Consider the following 23379-nt stretch of genomic DNA (forward strand, 5'->3'; position numbering starts at 1 on the left):
CAGCAAGACTAGTTTCCAAAAGCTTCCAGATGGTTGCCTGCTGTCCTGGGTTTTAACAGAACCCCACAACTACAACATTCAAATGCCTACTTTAATAAAACATGTAGATCCTAATTTTAAATTTCTGTAATTTTTGCTTGATGACAAGCCTTTGAGCATTAAAGCAGATATACCTCAAATTATTTCAGGTCTTATGTATTGTCAAACATATTGATGCCCTTAATAAAACAAACAAACAAACTCCTCAAAACAAAAAAAAACCAAAACTCCACTAAAACCCAAAAGACATCTCTCCTGAACTGAAAATTTCCTACGCTAAGTTCAAGCCTAGAGTCTGGCCAAGTGATGCATCCTTGAAAATAGAGGCTTATATAAAGGAAGTGCAGATGTGCTAGTAAGTTCAGTGGTTGCGAGAGCCTTTTTTTATATCATCCAACATCTGCAGATTTATTTCCAGCATTTCTCTGATGAGATGCTCTTTAGGAAATTAAGAAATGAAGTATGCTCAGTCAACACTATAAGCCAGCTTTTGAACTTCAACTCAGTAGGCCCACACACGTGCGCGTCTGCAAACTGTGTTAGAAAAGCTTGTGCAGAGGCACAAATGACTTCTTTGTATCTGTTTAGCATGGTGGGGTCTCAGCCCCTCTTCTTCCACTAAATACTGCTCTAATTCTAATAAATTCATAATACAGAGGGGGAAAAAGCCCCTCACAAATCCAGATCTCTCTGCTTTGTATTTTCATACAATCGACAACCAGTAGATAGCAACCCTTTCATTTACCTGCCAATCCTTTTAGTCTATCCAATAAAATGTTGATGAAATTGTCTGGCCTGAGAGCCCTTCTCATCCTTCAGCTATTTTTTGAAACTCTTGCAATAAAATATATGAGAAAAATACTTAGTTCTGATATAGCACTACTCAGCTGGAAAAGCCCAGTGTGCTTTCACCAAGAAAAATAAATGTAATCGTCTGCATTGCACAGATAGATAAATGATGCACACAGAGATCAAATGCCATGTCACTGCCATGAGTGGCAGCTCAGGGACATGATCCCAGTCTACAGAGCCTTTATTTCATTCTCAGACCGCTTCCCAGGTTCATTTTGGCCTGAGCCTCCAGTTTCACTGCAGGCAAGACACATACTGCCATCAGCATACATTTAGCAGCTTAGGTAGAACCAGAGATGTGCCCGGATAATGACACAGCCATATCGTTTCCAGAGGGAAAGAGAAAATATTGAAATGTTTGCAGTGCGGGTTGAGGCTTTATTTCATTCTCTTTTTATTTTGGAGAGCCTGCTATGCCAGCTGCCCTGCAACATGTTCATTTCTGCAGTATCACTCACTGATTTTAGTCATTGCTATTTCTCATATTAAAAAAAAATGTATTCAGCTACTATGATTCCTGCTTTGGAAGGACTCTTTTTTTCTCTTGTTTCAATCACAGAGTACCTCTTCATGACATAATAGCTTTGTCTTGTGCTTTGCAATCCCGCTGGCATGGCTCATGCTAATGTGTCGGCTGCCCTTCCCAACAATCCTCCAGGGATTTGGTCAGGGTCAGGAATGCAAGGATAACCACACACAGGTTTCCCCCATGCTGGCCCTCACCCTCACTGACACGGCACTGGTGGATACAGCTGGGAGAGCAGCGCCGGTGAGGTCGGCAGTCCTTGCACAACCGTCTCCGTGAGGAACGAGCACACTCCCGTTCACACTGAGGCAAGGGTTAAATTTGCCAGAGGCTCCACTGGCAGTTTTCTTATCCATCAGCATTCGTAACAGTTTGATATCTCTGGACTCTCCAAAATATGGTCCTAACAGAAGAATATACTGCTGGGTTTTTATACTCTGTAGATGTTTTAAGGGCTCTATTTGAATCTGGTCTCTCCCGACACACACAGTATTATGCTTCCTAAGAACTGAAGGTTTCTTAAATGAGCATCTCTAACAAAAAACCTCTGTGCCATAAAAATACCAAACTCAGCGCACCTGCAACAAAAAAAAAGAGAGCATGCCTTCCCTGACCTTAACCTGCTGCCTCTTGCTGCCGGTGAGGTGAGCATTTTGCTGTTTTTCCCTTTGGAGGATGCAGAAACTGCAGGGGAACAGCCCATCGCTTGCTGTTATTGTGAGCCTGGAATGCCGTTACGTGTCTGCATGACTCTTGATCTTACATGACAAAACCAAAAACCAAAGGCAAAACTGAATCAGCAGATTAGTCAGCTTAATCTTGTGTAACTCAATGCTGCACTTCATTTTCAGTGCTGTTATTTTCAGCTGTCCTTTGAGATGGCTATTTCAGCTTATTTATCATTCAGTCAAGCTCCTTGCACAGGACATTCAAGTAAATAAGATGCAAAATATATCATTCAGTGCCATGTTTCCAATGTTTTGATTTAACCTTTTTTTGTTTGGTGCATATAGCATTAAAAATGCAAGATCCTAATGTTACCAGAATGTCATTTATAATGAGAACACAATTGGTTCTCTTTTTGCTATAATAATAGTAGTGAAAGAATGCAAAAAGAACCTTTTGTTTAAGCCACCATTGCTAGTGTTAAAAGGCTTTTAAACTTACATTGTAGTTTCTGAGAGAGTTGCTTATGCTTTCTTATCGAATTTTAAATAACAAATGAAGACAAATGCTCAGATATGCCAGTATTAAAATTGAAATCAGCTGATCCTTGTATTCAAAACAGTCACAGCAGCAACAGAAACTGTTGTTGCAGCTCATGTAGTCCACATTGGTAGATACTGTTGCTTAAAAATAGAGAATTGTGATCAGCATGTTTACTGGATCTGGATTTGGGTTTTCAGCTTGTACAGAGATATGACTTAGACAAAAGCATTTTTCTTTGACCGGGAAGTTACCTGACTATTCTGTCCCAATAACACAATCATTTCCAAGATTTGCTTGCAAATGTGGAATCCAACAGCCTTCTTTCGCACATAAAAACAAGTCGCATTTTACCCTGTAAGTTCCCTTCATGCAAATTAGCACCAGTCACAATGTGCGGTGTAGGCTTCGATGTTTAAAATAGATTTTGCCTTTTTCTGTGAGTACATCATGCAGTTTTGTGATATTAAAAGTGAAACTATGCTGCAGGTTAAAATATGTAGTTGTATTATTTCGTACAAGGCTCGGTCAGCCGGTGGGACTGTCCTCTGAAAGGACGCTGCTCCTGGAGGTGAAACTCCTCCTGACTAAACCCTTCCCACTGAAGTACAGTGTGGTGATGTTACGTGTCCTCACATAAACGGGGTGGTTTGGGTTTGCAAAACAAAACTATCAACAACAACAAAAAATTTCCTGGGTTTTAGCACATGAGATACTCTAAAACCAAAAGCCAAACACTCTGCTGAGATTCTTGTCGATTCGAAGCTCCTTTTATCTTCTAAGCCCAACATTCAACTCAAATGAGAAGAGTTGATATTCAGAAATATTTGTGGATATTCTAGTACTTATGGCCACATATTTAAATAAAACATTTCCCATTAATTTTGTCAGAAGTTGTTGGGAAATGAAATTATAAAAATGTAGCAGCAGCAATTACTATATCGACATTTTCTCAGGGGTTCTCAAACCAGCTTTAGTGGGGATCAAAGGCCATGGCTGCCTTATGCCTTACAGTGATCCCATGCAGTGAGTTAGCAGAGGAAGGAGGATGGGAAGTAATGCTGAGTGCTGCGTTTAGCTGAAATGGATGAATGTAACAGCAAACCACAAATTTATTCAGAATAGCAGTATCATAGTGCAGCATAGCCTAAGGATATTTTCCTGATGGGTTTTAGCACGCCACTAGTTCTGTTGCTGTTTGCTGCTGAGCTGGTGATACTCTCCATGTTTGTGAAGACGCTAAGGAGCATAAAAAGAACAACTATAGAGTTTACTAACAAAAGCATGTGCATTTTAATAATTTGATGTTTTAATTAAACACTATTGGTTATTCTACACCACTTTTATCAGCAGTAATAGCAAAGACAGGAACCTTGAAAGTAAAGAAAAGAGTGTAGGTGTAAACCCTAATTTGCAAAGTGGCATCATCTCTTTCATACCTGGGAAGAAAGAAAAAACAAAATTGACATGTGACATCCTTGGCACGACTATGTCTGTACTAATCAAGAGGAGTCATCTGCACAGTAGCCATGTGCACAGTGGTTTCCTTCTTCAGCTAACAACTCACTTCGCCACACTGACAGGTTGCAAATGGCCCTGGAGGCAGCTTGTCTGAGCATGCTTGGCAGCATATTTGGTGCACAGCCAGGGACCCGGGTCAAGCTTGTTTCCAAAAACCAAGAAGCAGCTGCACCTGAGCTTGTATTTATGAGCTCTCTATCTACACAGCAGGCAAGCGTGGCCTCAGGGTGGTCCTGGGGCTGCTTGCTGCAGGCAGCATAACCGTATCCCATGGGATATCCACCACAGGCTTCAGCACAGCTGAGGCACTGATATTGTGAAGAGCTGACTTTGCATGATTAAAGCTAGATGGCCAAAAATACAGCCCTGCTTTTGGTCAGCAGGGCTACAGCCTCCTGTATCTGTCTCCTTATCTACAGTGGAAAGAAAATCTTGCTGTTCCCTACTTCACCACTGCATGGTTTAAACAGTTAATTGCATTGGTGACAGGAAGAGCTAAGCAAGAGCAATGTAGCTGTTCACCTCTGGCACATATCTGTAATGTTTGAAAGTTCACAATGCTGACAATAGTCATCATCACCTGATGACTACTGCTCAGCTCTCATGAATGAACTGATGATCTCAATCTAAATATAAGATGACTAGAGTACTATAAAATGAAAAATACCATCGCTGTTATTCAGCTTATTGCAAAACACCTGCATTAGCAGTTTGTGCTGTCGTTGCTGTGTTCCTCAGCCTCTCCCTAAGCACGGTGACTACCACCAATATTGCAGAAATATTATCAGCTTGCTGTAATTAACTCTTCTGTTAGCACTCATGGTAAAAAAGGCCAGGGAATCAAATGGATTTGTAGACTGAATCACTGGGTGGGATGGCAGGACAGCACAACTTCCTTGAGAGCAATGTATTGTCAGTAACTGGTGTGCTTTCCAGGGGTGTTTGGGCTCTCCTCACCTGCACTAGCTTGTCCCAGGATGGACACGGAGATGCATTTCATATCAGAATACCAGGAGGAGTGAGATAAGCATAACTTCTACTGGCAAGTCTTACATGAGAAAAAGGATGCGGCACAGCCTCCCCCAGGATCTAGCACAGACTAAGATAGCATTAGAGCAGACGCCGTGAAATATAACTTTCACACTCTGTTGATTATTCTTTGACATTTGTGAAGTGAAACAGTGATTTCATTTAGTGACAATTTATAGAGAGGTGCATCTTACAAATTTAGAAGTGAATCTCTGATACTGATTGCCATTCAAAACAGGAAACATGGTTAAATCCGAAATCCACTAACAGCTATCTGAAACAGTTATATAATTTGACTAGTTTAAATGTAAGCACATTTTTACAGGCAAGTTGTATAATTTATTTTTATTAACATCATGTTAATTAACTAATCTTACTTCCACTGAGTTGAAGTGAACATAATCCAAGCCTAAGGAGGTCACCCCATAGGGTTATTTTCTCCCATAGCATTTGTATAGGAGAAGAGGAAATAATGCTTCAAAGCAGCAAAACTGAGCACCGTATTCTCTATAACAGAGTTAACAATTCCAGAACTGTCAAAAAACCAGACTAATAGGCAATTATGATCGGTCGCTATTGATCTTCCGTTTTTATCTTTAGGCCTTGTGCTGTTCTCTTTATTTCCCAGTATTCTCCTCTCTTCATTCTATTTTTTATATATTTAATATTTTATTTTAAAAGATCTTTTTCTTCCTGATGAGGAGACACAGAAGTTCAGCTACTGTTGCTCTCTGCTATGCCTTCATTTCTGTCACTCTTCACTGCTCCAGTTTCTCTGGCCTCTCTCCTCCCATTCTTTGCTGAACATGCTTTTCAATTCTGCAGTTTAAATATTCTCTAAATAGTATTAAAGAAATTACGTCTGTAGCAATATGTTCGGCTTTTGTCCACACTCTTTGGGGTAGGATTTGTTTAGAATAGCAGATGAGATTATTTTACAATCCAAAGGCTAGTATTCAAGCTCAATAACTTCAGGCTGAAGAGGAACAATTCAACTTTAACAGTGGGAGTGCTCAATCAATTAAACCAGTTTACCCATCAAAGTGATGGATTTATCCTCACTTGAAATCTGCTAGAGAGGGATCAGGTCTCTTTCTAACGTGAACGCCGTAGCTGACCCGCAGACCACAGGTCTGGCTCAGGAATGGCTGCGTGACAGCCCATGATCGATGCCCTGCAGGAAATTATAGGGGATGACCACAGAGGTCCTGTTTGGCCCTGGGCCATATCCCAGCCCCTCACCCATCCGGTTTCCGTGCAGGCTAGGCACACTGAAACAAGCTCTTTTTGATGCTACTAACAGCTCTTCCCTGGCCCTAACCCCCAGACTCTCTTTTCCACACTGCTTTTGATGCCACCAGCCATTTTTATCTTCTTTCTCTCTCTTCCTCCTCCACTGCTCTTATGAACACAATCCTCAATTGATTTTCTTCCTACCACTCCAGTCGCTTCTTCAGTGCTTCAATTTTTTTTCGCCCAAATCCATTTTTCAGTGCAACTCCCACACGGTTCTTTTCTTGGCTTCCTCCTCCTCCTCTTGCCTACTCTACCTTTCAGAGTCTCATGACGTTTAACAATCATCTGTATGAGCCCAGAGCTTTGTGCCGGAAAGCTGGATCACGTGAAGCAGCAGCAGCAGCAGCAGCAATCACATGGCCATATGGAGGGCTTCTGCTAAGGCGATGAAATCAAAGAAACATGTTCAGGCAGGACCATTTCTCAGGAGTATTGGTCATATTTTGCTGGCAGAACTGCATGCAAATCATTTTTTATGGGTATACACAAATCAAGTATCTCCTTTTTATGCTTACTCAGGCATTGCAGCCTTTTCTTGGAGTTTTCAACTCTTTTTGAGTTGTACAGGCATTTCATTAGAATTACATAAGAAACCATGTAAAAGCCTAAGCGCATTGTAATAAATACAGGAGTAGGTCCTTGTGTACAGAACATTAAAGCCTTTGAAATGGATATAGCTGTATAATATTGCTCATTTTCAATTGTTCAGATTTAAGAATATTTACCAGTCCTGAGTTTCCCAGCTTGTGTGGAAAGAATCCTTAATACAAAGAGAAGGAAAACACATAACGTGACCAAATAGATCAGACTGAAACAGCAGATGACCATAATTACTTGACCCTCCTGAGACCTAGCCTTCTTTAGAAAAGCACATATGGGCCCCAAAATCTAAGCCTAAAAAAGAAAAAAAAGGGGGGGGGGGGGGGAGGATCTCATTAGTGCTGTCTGTCATTTCTCAGAGTTACAAGACGCAATAACAGATAAAGGATATTTTATCTTATCCAGAAGTACTAGTTGTGAGCGGATGCGGGGCTGATAAGCAGCGCAAAGGGAGGATACCGGGGGTGCGACGTGATGCCAGGGCGGCCGCTGCTGCCCCGGCTGCGCGAGGGCCCGGCGGGGGCCGGCGCGGAACGGCCGCGCCAGCGGCAACGCCTCGCTCCCCGCGCTCTTCGCAAGGGCTCGGGAGCAGAGCTCGCAATGCCTGTCAGGGAGGGCACCGTCAGGGGGGTCACTGAGGCACAGCAGGACTTCTTAAAAATTGCCTCAGGAGGGTAGGAACCTATGCAGTCAGGCTGCTTGAAGCGATGACTTTATGAGCAGCGGCTGTGAGGAATTCGCGATCTTCACGCTTTACATCAAAGCTTGTAGCACAAGGGCTCGAAGCGAAAGGGCTTCGACCGGCTGTGAGGCAGACTTAGAGAAGGGAAGACAGGCAGCACCCCGCCGCCGGGGCTGGGGCGGCGGGCCGGGGGGCGGCGGGGCCCGCTCCGCCGGCGGGGCAGGGAGCCGGGGCAGGGAGCCGGAGCCCGGCGGCCCCCGCCCACCCGCGCTGCCACTGGAAACACCTTTTTTATAATAAATAAAGGAAAAAGAAAAAGGAGGCTGAGGGACCCCGGCGCGAGGCGCCCCCGCGGGTCGGCCGGGGGGGGGGGGCACGGTGCGCGAAGCCGGGGAGGGGGCGGTGCCGCCGCGGGAGGGGGGAGGGGAGGAGGGCGGCGGCGCATGCGCAGAGCACTTCCTCGTTGGCCCCACGTAGGGGCTGCGGGCGGGCGCTGGGCAGCGCCTGTCAGTCACCGGGTGACTGTCAGCGGCGGCGGGAGCCCCCGCCAGCCCCGGCCCGGCCCGCCGCCGCCTCCCCCGGCCCTCCCCTCCTCCCCCGGCCGGGGGGCGCAGCCGCAGCCCGCACAAGTTAGTGCCCAACTCGGCGGCGGCGGGGGCGTGAGGGGGGGTCGGCGGGCGGGCGCGAGGGGAAAGGGGCCGAGCCTGGCGGGCGCCGCTCCCCGCCCGCCATCCCGCCCTCGCTCCCCTCAGCGCGGCGGCGGGGCCGGGCTCCTCAGAGGCGGCCCCGTCCCCGCAGCCGTCGGGGGGCCGCAGGCAGCCGAGGCAGCTCTCCCCGCCGGCGGGGCCGAGCGGCGCGGGGTGCTGTGCGGGGGCCTCTCCCCCTTCACCCCCTGCCCGGGAGGAGGAGGGGGCGGCCGGGGGGGAGGCTGGCTGCGGCGGGCGAAGCCTCAGCCTTTCTCTGCGGCTCCGTTGCTTTGATGCTGCGGGTCTCTGCTGGCTGTTAACATCTTCCCTCTGCTTTTTTTTTTTTTTCTCCCCCCTTTTCCTTTTTTCCCCACCACCTTCCTCTCCTCCCCCCAAAACTTGGCTTCCCCCTCCCCCCCCCCCTCCCCCCCGGACCCGTGTGCTCGGCTCCTTCTGGGCTTTACCGGCGCCGTAGGATCATGCCGGACCAGATCACCGTGTCGGAGTTCATCGCCGAGACCACAGAGGATTACAACTCCCCGACCACCTCCAGCTTCACCACCCGGTTGCAGAACTGCAGAAATACGGTCACGCTGCTGGAGGAGGTAAATCACACACCCTTTCTTTTTTTTTTCTTTTTTTTTTTTTGTCTTTGAGAAAGAGCATCAAGGACGGGGCAGTACCACCCGCCCAAATCCACGGGAGCTAGAGGCACTGGTATGCCTGTAATCTGGTCTTTTAATTGTGGGACTTCGCTCTTATATTGATCTAGTTACAGAAAGCTTTCCTGCCCTGGCGTCTTAAAGATTAGAGCGTAAAGCAGTTGCCTGAACTTAAATATTACTGTTGTACTTCTTGGTGTTTTTCCTGTTGGCGGCTGTTGCAGTAGAAGAAAGTGTGGATGTTGGGATTTTTAGAGGAAGATGAAGGCTGAGTTTTGTTTGGGAGTGTTAGCAGAGGTTTTCCCCGGCCATTCATTAGATCAAGTCAGCGCAGAACTCTGCAGAAACCTGCCAAGGGAGACCTCATTTAAGAAATGAGGTAAAGAAGAAGGGGTGAATGTGGAGTGAGGATAATAATATGAAAACAAAATAGGTGGTGGAAGGAGAGGAGCAAAATAATGCAGCAGAAGTGATTATACAGTCTCAGCATCTCAACCTTGAAGCCTCAGTGTTGGGTTTTTCTTAATGCTTATTATGAGCGCCATTTAAATGTTTATACTGCTTCACTCTCAAGGAAGAGTGTGAGAACAGGTAAACTTACAGAGCTGGTTGCTATGGGATGTCAGTCCACTGCTTCTTATTTGAGGTTTCGGTGCTGATTTCCTAAGGACTAGGTCAGCACTTAGAAGGAAATGTCTTCCGAATGACTTTAACACAAGACAGTGTGTAGCGCTTCTCTTGTCCTGCACTTGGTTGAAGGTACTAGCATAACAACACTGAGAGAAGACAGGTTTTTGCTGTTGTTTCATGCATGGTAGTTAGTTGTTCTTTTGGATTATACACTTGGTTCATCAAGTCTTTGTTAGCTCTTCAGGAGCCAGTGAGTATCTAGGAGATTGATTTAATAGATTCTTTTTAGTTTTGCTGAATGTGTTGGCATGAGCAAAGCATTTGGTATGCAAGGAAAGAGTGTTAATCATGGCGTTCTCCTGATAGGTTCGGGTATGGAAAATCTAATTCCATGGAATTAAAATCAGTTAGTGTTGACTTATTAGAAAAACCATCTAAGTTCAAAATTTCAACAGTGCTGTTGTTTACAGTAACTGGCTAGGTATCTGAGCGATAGTAAGATTACATCTAAAATTATATATTTTATTTTTATTATGTAACCTAGGCTAACTTCTGTAACTTTTCCATAACTGTAACTGCTTTTTTTCTCGTGTAATTAAGCCCTAGTTACTTACAGATTTGTCAGATATCAACCTGTTTTGGTGTGTGTTTGACAGTATTGCTGCCCCCTGGTCTTGACTATGTGGAATAGATAGAACCATTGGTATACTTCTTAGTACAGTTGACAGCATTCATAGAGTTAAGTAAAAATATGTATGTGCCATCACTGGTGACTTCTAGGGTAAGAATACAGTATAATGCTTTCATGACTGGGAAGATAATCAGTACAGTTTTGAGTGTGGTGATGCCCATCCAAAGAAAACCAAAATATAAGAAGGTAAATACACAGCGTTCTGCACCATTTGTGTGGATTGTGCATATTTTCAAAGTTTTCATGTCTGATTTGACAGCAATAAATCAGAGGAATAGAGAATAGTGGGTGCTTCTAATGCTTGCATTGCTGTTTCTTGAATTTCTTTTGTTTGTATAACTATGTGCTCTATTTAAACTCTGCATTTTAAATTGATTCTGGACTTGTTTTGTGTTATTTTTTCATTTATCTGTAGATATATTAAAAAAAGCATTATTTGATGGGAAGCAAGACATAAATATGCTCAACTATCACATACTGCAAAAAATCAGCAACTCCCCCAAATTTGTTTTTATTAATTTGCATGAGGAAATGCAGATGGTTGGAATGTGGCGAAGTGCTCCGTTAGAGCCTGATCATGTGTCTTTATTGTAGTAATAGCTGGCATACGCAGTTCTGCTGCTTCTGCTCTAAAGTTAGGTTGGTTTTGGTGCATCTGCTTATTGAAGGCTATCATTCATACGGAGGAGCAGGGAATGAAATGGAATGGTTGGTGTGACTGTTATTACCGCTGCTATTGTCTGTGCACCATGGATGACTGAAGAGCTCTTCAAGCAGCTCCTGAACCTCAGTTTTGAGCCTACTCCATTAAGGCAAAGGAGATGATCCCATCCTTGCAGCTGTTTGATTTTTTCAGCTTAGTGTTGGATGTAGGTTGGAGCCCTCACTGGGCTTTTGCAGGCAGTGTCAAGCTCTCTGCTGTTATGGTGCTGCAGCCTGAAGTATCTTGGGTCATTATTTTAAAGCTACCTTAATTCAACATAACCTGCACCTCCCTCAGTGACTATAAGCTGGTTTGTGGATAAACTAATTATTTTTGTTATTTTAAATAAGATTGTGAACTAGAACTATTTCTGAATGGAAAGGGTAGGGAAATTAAACAGATTTAACAAAAAGATCCATTTTGTAGCCTCTCATGCTGATGTAATTCCTACCATAGCTCAGGTCAGAGGTTGGATCAGAACCACCTTTTCATAAAGAATGTGACAAAAAAGAAAGTTTTGTGTGTGTCTGTGTGCCTAGTTCAATGAAGGCATTACAGAGCTGTGAATCTACTGTTCCTTAATCACCATTAACAAATTTTCTGAAATAGTGAAATAGGTGGTGGACTCCATTGCTGGTTTTTCACTTGGTTGTCCTCTAGTAGAAGTGAAGTTAGTTCAGCTGGGTGGATTGATATATATTCTCTCCTAGTTGTGACTCTTTTCCTGTTATAACTAAAATACTTCTCAGAGGAGACTTTGGATCCACTTAGATGCAATTTTGAGACAAGTTTCAGATGAAAAATAAGGGCAGGCATTTTTACTGATTCTGATGACTTGACTTCGCATTTTATAAGTTTTTAGTGGAAAGCCCAGCAAGATACTAAGGCATACCTCAAACAATCAGAACCCTGGGAAAGATTCTCCAAAGGACTTCTATGTGTTTGTGGGTGACCCTTTTTTTTTTTTTTTCAAAAAAAGGCAAAACCACCCTCCCCCCCCCCCAGCTCTCCCCCCCCAAAAACAATCCCAAACTAAACTTTATTTAAATCTTTGTAATATTATCAAAGGATAAAGTAGTAAGTACGTCCTGCTATGTAGCAGTTTGTTGACTCAAAAGGCTCCATGCTACATCATTTAAACCACCAAAACTTGTGAAAATTTGCAAGCTCTTTTTTTTTCCCTCTCTTAAGAGGCAAAACGTACTGATTTTTTTTGTCATCCAGTCACAGTAGACCAAAAAAAAGACCCTGTCATCTTTGTAGCCAAGCTTAGGCATCTTTTATAGTAGTTACCAAAGAGCTGCAAGATAAATTTTTTTTTAATAAAAATTTTTTTGAAAGCATGAGTGTTATCTGATGGCCATCAGTAGACACAAATTTTAACATTCATTCTATTGCTAAAGTAATTTTTTTCCTGAACTCAGAGGAAGGAACTAAACCGTTATATCATAGGCTAGCTCTAGTTTAAGAGGATTTGCAGTCTGTACTCCTTTCCGTGTTGATTTCTTCAATGTCATGTTATGTTCATGCAAAGAAGACATTTTGAACTTCATATTTCTGCATGAAACTGGGAGAAGTTTTTTATAATATTTATAAAAAGAGGTGTATTTTTGCGCATGTAGATGGGTGGTTAATTACTTTAAAAAAAAGAAAAAAAAAGATGTTCCAGGAGAATATAGTCAGATTACTGATACAGTAGCTTAAAATATAGCCTCTGCTTTGTTCTTACCAGACATGCTTTTATATCTACAGTAGCTCCATGATTTCTGTTATTCAAATAGATTTTTGAAGAGTTTATTTTAATCCTTGAGTTGATATTACTGTGTGAGCTAGCTGGAATTTTTAGGGAATGATGACATCTGTCTGAGAGTAAGAAGCGCACATGTGGGATCACCACAAGACTGGCTTGATTACCATTCTGCTGTGTCCCAGCTCCAGCTGAAAGGACATCTTTGCACTCAAGGGATAACTTGGTTATCATGACCAGGCAGTTATGAGTCTTTCTCCTAAAGCAGCAGATGTTTTGCAGGGCTGTCTTGAGACACAGAGGTTAAGCTTAAACGTTTAAATTCCCTTTAGGCAGGCTGGTAGATAAGAAGGGACGGTTAGAAGCTGATGATACAATAACGAATTGCTACAGTTGTTTCTGATGCCTGCTTTACTGTTACACTTGTGTAAAACTTTAGCATCTTTAATGATTACTGTTATTTCTTTCTTTTACTTTTCAGTGCGAAGTCGAAAACTCAGAATGTGCTTTCTGACCATTAGATCTTGTCATACGTGTCCTTTTTCTAATAAATGTTTAGCTGATTAGTATGATGAAATATGGCTGCAGATATGTTTGGTGTTGTTTTTTTTAGTTTGTGGGTTTTGTGTTTTGGTTTTTTTAATTAAAAAATCCCCTAAACCACCATTTCAGCAATGACTGTTGCTCATTTTGCTTCTCACTGTGCTGATTTGCCTGAGCTCAGAGGTCTGTTGGTCTAGACTGGTCCTGTAACAGATGCATGCATGCTGCATCAGTGAAAGAATGACTGTTTGGCTCCTGCTCATCCCAACATAAATTTTATTGCTCTCAATCCAAGTCTGGTATAATCTAACACAATTTAAAGGGGGAAGATTTTTCAGTGTTCTTCATTGTGTCAAGGATACCCGTCTAGGATTAGAGATGGGAAAGGGGAAAGTATGGGGCTTTTTTGCTTGTTTGTTTTGCCTTTTAAAAATTTTCTTTCAAGTCTGTTGCTTATGAATAATTTTCAGTTTTCTGTTTGTAGCTTTCCTTCATGCTTCAGATTCTGTAAATTTTTCTTATTCTACTGGGGGAAAGACTCTCGGGACAAGGGTATGGGGACAGGGTTTTTTTTCCTCCTTACGATTTTGTAGAAACTAGTGTAGCACTGAAACCGGTCTACAGTCAGTTCATCTACAGTGATTTCATACACTTTTGTCCCACAAGATCCTTTTCCAGTGACCAAGTATTCTATCAAGGGAGGCAGGTGAAACCATGCAAGAGAACAGGAGCGCTTCCATTCTAAATCAACATTTTTGTTTCAGCTGGCAATAGGTACAGACTTTGTTCATTAGCCTGAACTGTGAAAACTGGTAAGATCTATTTTGTATGTGTGTCTGAAGAAAAATATTTTTTTCTATTGTTTCTATCACTTCATTTCCATGGAAGTGTCACCTCTATGTAACTACAACAGGTAAATAGTAAGATCCTATTTTTTATCCTTTTAATTTTTTTAATGAAAATAGATTTTTTTGGGTGTGTGTGTGGTGGAAATCCAGGAGACTCCAGCAGCACTAGACTTAAAACCAGCTTTTCCTAACCTCGTAACCTATTGCTTATGGTGGTCAGAAACAGTCTGCATTATAGAGATCTTTGTACTTAAGACCTGGTTCTTACATAACAGACCACAAATGATCTTCAGTTTTTGAAGAAATATGCTTCTGGTAGCAGACCATCCTAAAAGAACCAGACAAGAAAAGTTTCTTTGTCTAGTAAATAAAACTCAGGATAATTATTACTGTTTTTACGCTGAATGGCAAATTGCACCAAAGACACAAAAATGGATACATGAGTGTTCTAAAATATAGATGCCACAGTGACAGCTCATGGGTGACGCCTGATTGTGATACTGAAAATGTGATGGAGACTTGACAGCAACATCCTATATTTGCAATAGTGTGTTTCACAAAAATGCATTTGAGGATGTTTTTTTTTACATTTACATGCTACAGTACTTATTCATGGAGTATGTAACCAGTTTTACCCTTCATTTGATAGCAATCGAAACTTTGGTTGTAATAAGCAGCCAATCTCCTCCCTAAATGTGACTGATGGGAGGAAAAACAAAGAAGTGTTCACTGGTAGCTCAAAGTTTCAGTCATGGCAGATTAATTAGCTTTGCCTTTTGAGAATTTGTATTCATTTTAGAGATATTTTTGAAAGTCCTTATTGCTTTTTGGTAGATCGTATGTTTTTTAGAGAAGTGCTGCTTCTTGTTTTGAACTCCCAACAGGCTTCTTCATGTTTGCTCATCAGTTAGGAAACTGTGAAAGTGCTCTTTGGTGCACTCTGCTCAGTATGCCGTTCAGATAAATCCTGACAGAGTGTGTACCACGTAGTCATGGGAACTTGGGCCCTGATGGAGAAGAGGGAGTTGCTTAAAGTGACATGACTTAAAGTTGGTTTTAGTGTTTAGATTGGAGTCCTGTGGAGATAGCCTCTGTTGTTAAAAAGCAGTAAAAGAGAAAAAGTTTTTTGAAGAAAAAGAAAGCAGGGGAGAAACAACCCACAAAACCATGTTTATAATCCAACGTGACGTCATTGGAAGACAGCAGATGAATGATATGGAAGAGAATTAGATTGGTTGATTTAATTTCCAGTATTTTTCTCACTCCAATGAGTAAAACTCAATTTTCATAACTACTGTGATTTGTAACAATGTGAATGAGGGTATATGTTATTAATTTTTAAAAACAAATGTGAAACAAATTTATGGAGGGGAACTGAAAGAAAGATCATAAGTTCTTAATTTGAATGGAATTAGTTCCTTGCAATAAAATCATTAGGCAGAATCAAGCCAAGAATGCTAATTATTAGTATTGTTTCAGGTGCAGAGGTAGGCAATATAAGTGTGTTCTAAAAAAAGTGCCCTAAATGAATAGCGTATTTCTATATTTCGTGGGAAACTTTTCAGAATCTGGTTAATAGCATGTGCCATGGTACTTTTAGAGGCTGTTCTACAAGGTTTGATACTGGCCAAGAGGCCTAAAGTTTAATGGTGAGTGTGAAGGAAAACTCCTGAGATAATAGTATGAGTTTCTTTTCTTGAGGGAGTACACCTGGAAGTAAACTCACTGCTGAAAAGTGCAGCAAACAGTTATTTAGATTTCTAAAGAGACAGTATTGATCTGTGTTTTATATATCAGGTTTCAAGTACTAGTGGGCTAATGCTGAGGTTTTGTATAAGCATTGTGACAAGTCAGATTTTTGAGGACAATGGGTTTGATTGTGGTGATGATAGGAAACTTTAATGCTCCTGTGAAAAAGCAAGAAAACACTGTTGGGATCCCATTTCCCCCTTCATACATGTAGATGCGCACGTGGGCGCGCACATGGCCTCCTTGAAGTTGTGTTGTTAGTATGGTTAAGCCAGAGGATGTATGCCTTTTCTTTTTAACAGCCACCTCTATCTTGACCTTACTTGTTTTATCTGTCATGTTACACTTGTTATCAGGAGAAATACTGAAGTCGTTCTCCTGCAGAAATAGATACTTACGATACCAGTAGAGTATTTTCTTTTTTTTGTTTTTCCTTGCTGAAGAACTAAAAATCTAGTATAACACTGAAGAAGACTTTCTGCAAAATAAAAGTCTGTAGGATTACGTTGACATGGTCTGCTCTGGCAGCCTTCTGTCCAGCTTGGTGAGAGATGGACCAGATAAGTGACCTGTCGGGTGCGTGGGACATTGACTGGGTTGCCAAGCCCAGAGGGTGGTGACCAGTGGCGCAAAGTGCAGCTGGTAGCAGATGGCAAGCGCCATCCCTCCAGGGTCAGTTTTGGGGCCAGTACTGTTTAGTGTCTTTCAGTTGTCTGGATGATGGGCCGGAGTGTGATCTCAACAAGTATATTTGGGTGATACCAAGTCCTTCCATATGCTAACAGGCAGAGTCACCATTTGGTGCGACCTGGAGAAATGGTCTGACAGGAGATCCTGTGCCAGGCTTGGAGTAGCCCTGTGCAGCAGTACAGGCTGGCTAGAAGACAGCTTTCCAGGAAAGGACCTTGGACTTGGGTAGATGACAAGTTGTGTGTGGGTTGGCAGTGGTAAAGGCCAGCCACGTACTGAGCAGTCTTAGCAAGAGCGCAGCCAGAGAATAGTGGTTCCTCCCCTCTGCTCAGCAGTTGTGAGGCCACATCTGAACTACTCCATTTGGGGTTCACAAGTACATGAGAAAAATGACATACTGCCACAAGTCCAGGAGAGGATCGCCGAGATGATTAGGGGCCTAGAGTATATCACTTCAGGAGGGGGAACTGGATTTCTTTAACATTAGAGAGGCTAAGGGAAGGTCATATTGCTTTTTTCAAGTATGCAATGGGAGGAAACTGAGAAGGCAGAAATTCTGATTGATTTGGCGCTTTTTTTGGGGGGTGGTAGTGTTTGGAGGGTTTTTTTTGTTGTTATTAGCTTTGGGGGTGGTTTGTTCTGAACTACGAGTCTGATGAACAGGTGCCCAGAGAGACCGTGGAACCTCTGGCCACAGAGACATTCAAAACTCTGCTTGATGGTAGAAGTAGTCTTTAAAATTGCTTGGACTGCATAATTTAATCTTTAATCAAAGACATGCAGGCAGAGTAAAGTGGTTATTTAGTTTCATGAATGTGTTTTTTGTGTTTTGGGGTAAAAGTTTACACTGAGCTTTTTCTTGGAAAAACAGCATGTTTAGACTTAATAAAACTGATGTAAGCAAAATTGATAATTTTTTCCCTTCAGTGAAAGACCTCTTTAATAGAGGAAATGGGATACTATTCACATTCTTACAAATCTGTATTTCAGAAAGTTTTTCAAATTTGGGGTTCTGTATGAGTTTTAAGAATGGTTTGAATAGTTACTGAGTGTTTGATAAAGATATAATTATTTTTAAATTATCAACCTGCACCTCTACAAAGTGGTGACTGTATTTCAGCTTAAATATCTCTCTGTGGGATTATCTTTACTTCCATAAGGAAGATGATCTGAATTTTGAATTCTAGAGCTCCCACCTTGAATTTAGTACACTAATTTCCTTCCCTCTTATATTATAGTTTACTTTTCAGGGAAAGCATGTCATGATTTTTGGGTTCACAAAGCAAGAATTTGGGATTGACAAGGGAAACATATTTGAAGTTTTCTTGATATGAAACGTAATCTTTTCCATGGCACTTCAGAAAAACTTCTTAGTGTTGAAGGGTGAGAAGAAATTACAGAACAGTAGGGGTTGGAAGGGACCTCTGGAGATCATATTGTCCAGCCACCCCACTTGAGCAGGCACGCCCAGAGCAGGGGGTACAGGAACACGTCCAGGCGGGTTTTGCATGTCTCCAGAGAAGGAGACTCCATAACCTCTCTGGGCAGCCTGTTCCAGTGAATGTGGTTTAAAAAGACAGAAAACACTGTAGTAGTTAGTAACCCAACTAGTCTAAAAGGTAGAAGAAACCAGTACTCATACAACAGTGGCAAAATTAATCTGAGTTTCTAGCTGTAATCCAAAAAGTTTCAGAACTACAGAGCCCAGTTCTGTGATGCTTATGCAACAGCAGCTTTATCTGTAACGTGGTGGTAACTGAATGATTTCATTAGCTTTAGGGTGAATGTGGCTTTAGAAGAGGTTCTTGCCCACCTCCCAGCAAGAAGAATCTTCAAATCTTGAGAAATGATTGTGGGTACAAATCAGTAGCTTTTTTTAATCCCAAAGTTTGGATGAAACATAAGACTGACTTTCTCAATAGTTACATGAAACGTTGACATGTAATTGAAATGCAAAAGTATTTAAGGATTTTGCCCATTATTAAAATCTCCTATATATTTTACAAAAATATTTTTATTTACTCTATGTAAGTTTGTACAAATCTGTATATGATGTTTATAAAATTCACTACTTTTTATTAAGTTTATTTTAAAGCTCTATGAACAGGAACTATTTTTTTCCAGCATAACTCAGTCTTCATATACAGGCATCGCTTCTAAAGCAGACGTATTCTGGAGTTGCCCTTTGTCACTTTGTAAACCTGGTGTTCTGTTCTTTCAAGCATGTTGTCAATTGTAGCAGTAGTTCTTCTAAGAGTATTTCCTTAACCCACCAAAAAGCAGAGAGATCTGGCTTCGTGTAAGAAACAAAGCATTTATCACAAGATAATTTTCAAATGCTTTAGTACTTAGCCAGACTTTAATTGGTGATTCATTTAATGAAATGTAGCAGGTTTTGTTTGCCAGGAGGGTTGTGGCTTGTTATGAAACCACTAGGATTTAGATATCCTATTTTGGTTAAATTCTTAAGACTTCATTTCACAGAATCATAGAAAATCTCAGTTTGGAAGGGACCCATCAAGATCATCGAGCCCAACTCCCTGCTCCTCGCAGGACTACCTAAAATGAAACCATATAACTAAGAACGTCATCCAGAATTTTTTCCTAATGTCCAGTCTGAACTTCCCCTGACCAGCTTTGTTACATCTTCTTGTGTCCTATCACTGGTCACCAGAGAGAGGAGATCAGCACCTCCCCCTCCGCTGTCCGCCTTGAGGAAGTTGTAGGCTGCCATGAGGTCATCCTTCAGCCTCTCTCCTCCAAGCTGAACAAACCAAGTGACCTCAGCTGCTCCTCCTAAGCCTTGCCCTCGAGGCCTTTCACCATCTTGGTCGCCCTCCTCTGGACACACTCTGATAGTTTGATTTCCTTCTTATATTGAGGCACCCAAAACTGCACACAGGGCTCAAGGTGAGGCTGCACCAGAGCGCTGCAGAGTGGGACGATCGCCTCCCTCGGCTGGCTAGTAATACAGTGCTTAATGCGCCCCAGGACCAGGTTGGCCCTTTTGGTTCCAGGGCACACTGTTGACTCATAGTCAATTTGCCATCAACCCAAACCCCCAGATCTCTTTCCACGGGGCTGCTCTCCAGCCGCTAGTCCCCCAGTTTGTGTGTGTAACCAGGATTACCCCATCCCAGGTGGAGGATCCGCTACTTGTTAAGTTTCATACAGTTGGTAATTGCCCAGCTCTCTAGTCTATCCATATCTCTCTATAAGGCCTCTCTGCCCTTGAGGGAGTCCACAGCTCTGCCTAGTTTAGTATCATTGGCAGACTTAATGTACATGAGATTCCCATGTTCAAATCACTTATAAAAATGTTGAAGAGCACTGGGCCTAAAATCGAGCCATGGGGGGCCGCCCTGGTGACTGGCCGCCAGCCTGATGTAACCCTGTTGCTATAACTCTTTGAGCCCAACCTATCAGCCAGATGCTCACCCAACGTATTATGGACTTGTCTAGCTGTGTGCTGGATACTTTGTCCAGAAGGATACTGTGAGGGGCGGTATCAAAAGCTTTGCTAAAATCCCAAACCACCACATCTGCCGGCATCCGTTGGTCAACTAGATGGGTGACCTTGTCATAAAAAGAAATTAAGTTGGTTAAGCAGGACTTTCCCTTTGTGAACCTGTGTTGGCTGTGACCAGTGACTGCATCGTCTCTCAAGAGTTTTTTCAATAACTCCCAGAATAACCCTCTCTACAGTTTTACCAGTCACTGAAGTGAGACTGACAGGCCTGTAATTACCAGGGCCTGGCTTACCCTTCTTGAAAATCAGGACAGCATTTGCCAGCTTCCAGTCAACTGGGACCTCTCCAGACTTCCAAGACTACTGAAAAATAATGGAGAAGTCTTGTGATGACATTGGGCAGCTCTTTCCGTACCCTGGGATGAATCCCATTGGACCCCATAGATTTGTGTGCATCTAGCTGAGGCAGCAAGTCTCAAACAAGTTCAGGGTCAGTTTGTTTCTTTAAAACAGGACAGAAACCCACTAACAATTACATGAAATTTAACGTTTTTGTTATGCTCTGCCCCTGATAGATATATATCTAAGTTCCACATTTTATTTTCATTATTTACAACTATTTTAGAACTCAAAAATTTTCATGTTGAACATTTCACTGAGAAAGTGTTTCAGTATTTAAATCTCAGTGTGTTTGCATTTGAGTCTGTTGATGGAATCTGGTTTTGTTGTATTCAGGTCTTCTTAGAATGAAACTGTCGTGTTACTGCTGGGTGTAGAAACTTGAATTTCTGAGATACTTCATGTTTCAGTTAATGAAGACTATTTTTGCCCAAGCAATATTTAGGTTATTACACATCTTCTAGAAAAGTGATACTTTTGCTGTACTCAAGTTTGGATTGCACAGTGTTTTTGTAGAGCTGTTTTTGGTAGTCCTTAGTCATGAAGGTGGCATGTAACACTATATAGCATTCAGTAGCACTGCTTGCTAGTAATAGTAGAATGGTTTGAGGTGGAAGGGATCTTTTAAGGATCATCTAGTACAATCCCTCCCGCCATGAGTAGGGGCATCTTTCACTAGATGGTGTTTCTCAAGGCCACATCAACGTGACTTTGAATACTTCCAATGATGAGGCATCTACAACCTTTCTGGGCAACCTGTTCTAGTGCCACACCACCCTCATCATAAAGAAATTTCTTCCTTATCTCCAATAAAAATCTACCCTCTTTCAGTTTAAAGCTATTAGCCCTTGTCCTATCACTACATGGCCTTGTAAAAAGTCCCTCTCCAGCCTTCTTGTAGGCTCCCTTCAGGTACTGGATGGCTGCTATAAGGTCTCCCTGGGAGCCTTCTCTTCTCCAGACTGAGCAACCTCAACTCTCTCAGCCTTTTTTCACAGGAGAGGTTCTCCAGCCCTCTCATCATTTTCGTGGCCCTTCTCTGGATCTGCTCCAACAGGTTCATGTGTGTCTTGTACTAGGACCTCAGAGCTGGACACAGTACTCCAGGTGAGTACTTATGAGAGCGAGGTAGAGGGGCAGAGTCACCTCCCTCAACTTGCTGGCTCTGCTTCTTTTGATACAGCCTAGGATACAATTGGGTTTTTGGGCTGCAAGCACACATTGCTGGCCTATGTCTGGATTTTTTTTTTCTTTTTTGTCCCCCAGTACCCCCAAGTCCTTCTCCACAGGGCTGCTCTCAGTCCATTCATCCCCCTATCTGTACTGATACTGGAGATTGCACTGACCCAGGTGCAGGACCTTGCACTTGGTGTTGTTGACCTTCATGAGGTTCATATAGGCTCACTCCTCAAGCCTGTCAAGGTGCCTCTGGATGTCATCCCTTCCCTTACGCAAATGAACTGTACCACTTGGCTTGATGTCATCTGCACAGTTGCTGAGGGTGCACTGAATCCACCGTCTATGTCATTAATAAAGACAGTGAACAGTACTGGTCCCAGCATGGGCCCCTGAGGAACACCACTCATTACTGATCTCCATTTGGACATTGAGCCATTGATTGGACTTGATGATCCGAGAGGTCTTTTCCAACCTTAATGATTCTATGATTCTGTGATTCAAACTCTGGATGTGGTCATCCAGCGAATTCCTTATTCACTGAATAGTCCATCTACCAAACCCATCTCTTTCCTATTTAGAGAGAAGGATGTTGTGTGGGACCATGTCGAAGGCCTTAAGGAAGTCAAGGTAGATAACATGAAAGAACATGAAAGTACATGAATGCAATGCTTGCCGCAAAACAAACAAGACCTTTTTAATAAGTACAATACAGTGGAAGTAGCTGAGCTGTTTTGTCCCATGTGTATCAAGAAAGGGAAGATAACTGTTAGAAAAGTGTAACAGTGATATTAAACAAACTTGAACACTTTTGTTCAGTGATGGCAGAATGCCTGTTCATGACCTTCAAAAACTATTTGTTAGTTATCAGTTTATGAAACTGTTGAATTTTAAAGTTGAATAATGCTGGGATGGGTCTGGGAAATTAAAGTCCCCTGACATGTTGAGCAATCCCTTCTGGGCTGAGGATGTTGTCTGGGAACTCAAGGAAAGTGGTCTGTAAATTGTAATGGAATGTGCAAACTCTGTGCCAGCCTGAGCCACATTGTGAGCATGCGGGACCATGATTCTTGCATTCTTAATAATGTAGTGTACAGCAGTGATGGTAAGCGGTTTTCAAATCAGCAGGAATGGGTGACTCTTAACTAAGAATTTTTAAGGAGGTAGCTTAAAGGTAAGATATACTGACATTCTTGTTGGTTGTTTTGCATCTTTCTTCCCTCACTAAGTGTCAGAATTATGAGGAAAATTACAGAATCACAGAATCCCAGGTTGGAAGGGACCTCAGGGGTCATCTAGTGTAAAACTAAGAATAATAATGCCATGACAGTGCAAGTGGGATATCCTATGTGTATTGTCTAATCTAGTCTCTTATCCTGGAAGAGTGTTTATACTATCTGTGTTAGTCAGTAAGATGGAGCTCAGTATAACAGACAATGAGTATAACTGACTTCAAAGAGAAGGTTGAATGAAGTTGCCTTGAATGTTTTAACAAAGTTGTTTTTACTGTAAAACTGGTATTGCACGCTGCTTTCATAACCTAATAAATGATGCTTTGATTTCTTTTGCAAATCGTTCTTCTTACGAGGCCTTGCTGAAATTAAGCTTTTTATTATTTAATTTGGGAAAAATTAC

General features: G+C 42.2%; 1 protein-coding gene across 6 annotated transcripts in view; it reads left to right on the top strand.

The window, feature by feature from the left end:
* Positions 1-23379, top strand: part of ASAP1 (ArfGAP with SH3 domain, ankyrin repeat and PH domain 1) — a 161157-nt gene that overhangs the window by 22647 nt on the left and 115131 nt on the right. For all 6 annotated transcript variants that reach the window (XM_064442082.1, XM_064442087.1, XM_064442085.1 and 3 more), the window contains one exon: positions 8913-9042. In XM_064442082.1, the coding sequence (XP_064298152.1) occupies positions 8913-9042 (130 nt within the window). The remainder of the gene's footprint in view (positions 1-8912; positions 9043-23379) is intronic.

This window comes from Phalacrocorax carbo, chromosome 2, assembly GCF_963921805.1.
Source record: "Phalacrocorax carbo chromosome 2, bPhaCar2.1, whole genome shotgun sequence".
Classification (NCBI taxonomy): Eukaryota; Metazoa; Chordata; class Aves; order Suliformes; family Phalacrocoracidae; genus Phalacrocorax; species Phalacrocorax carbo.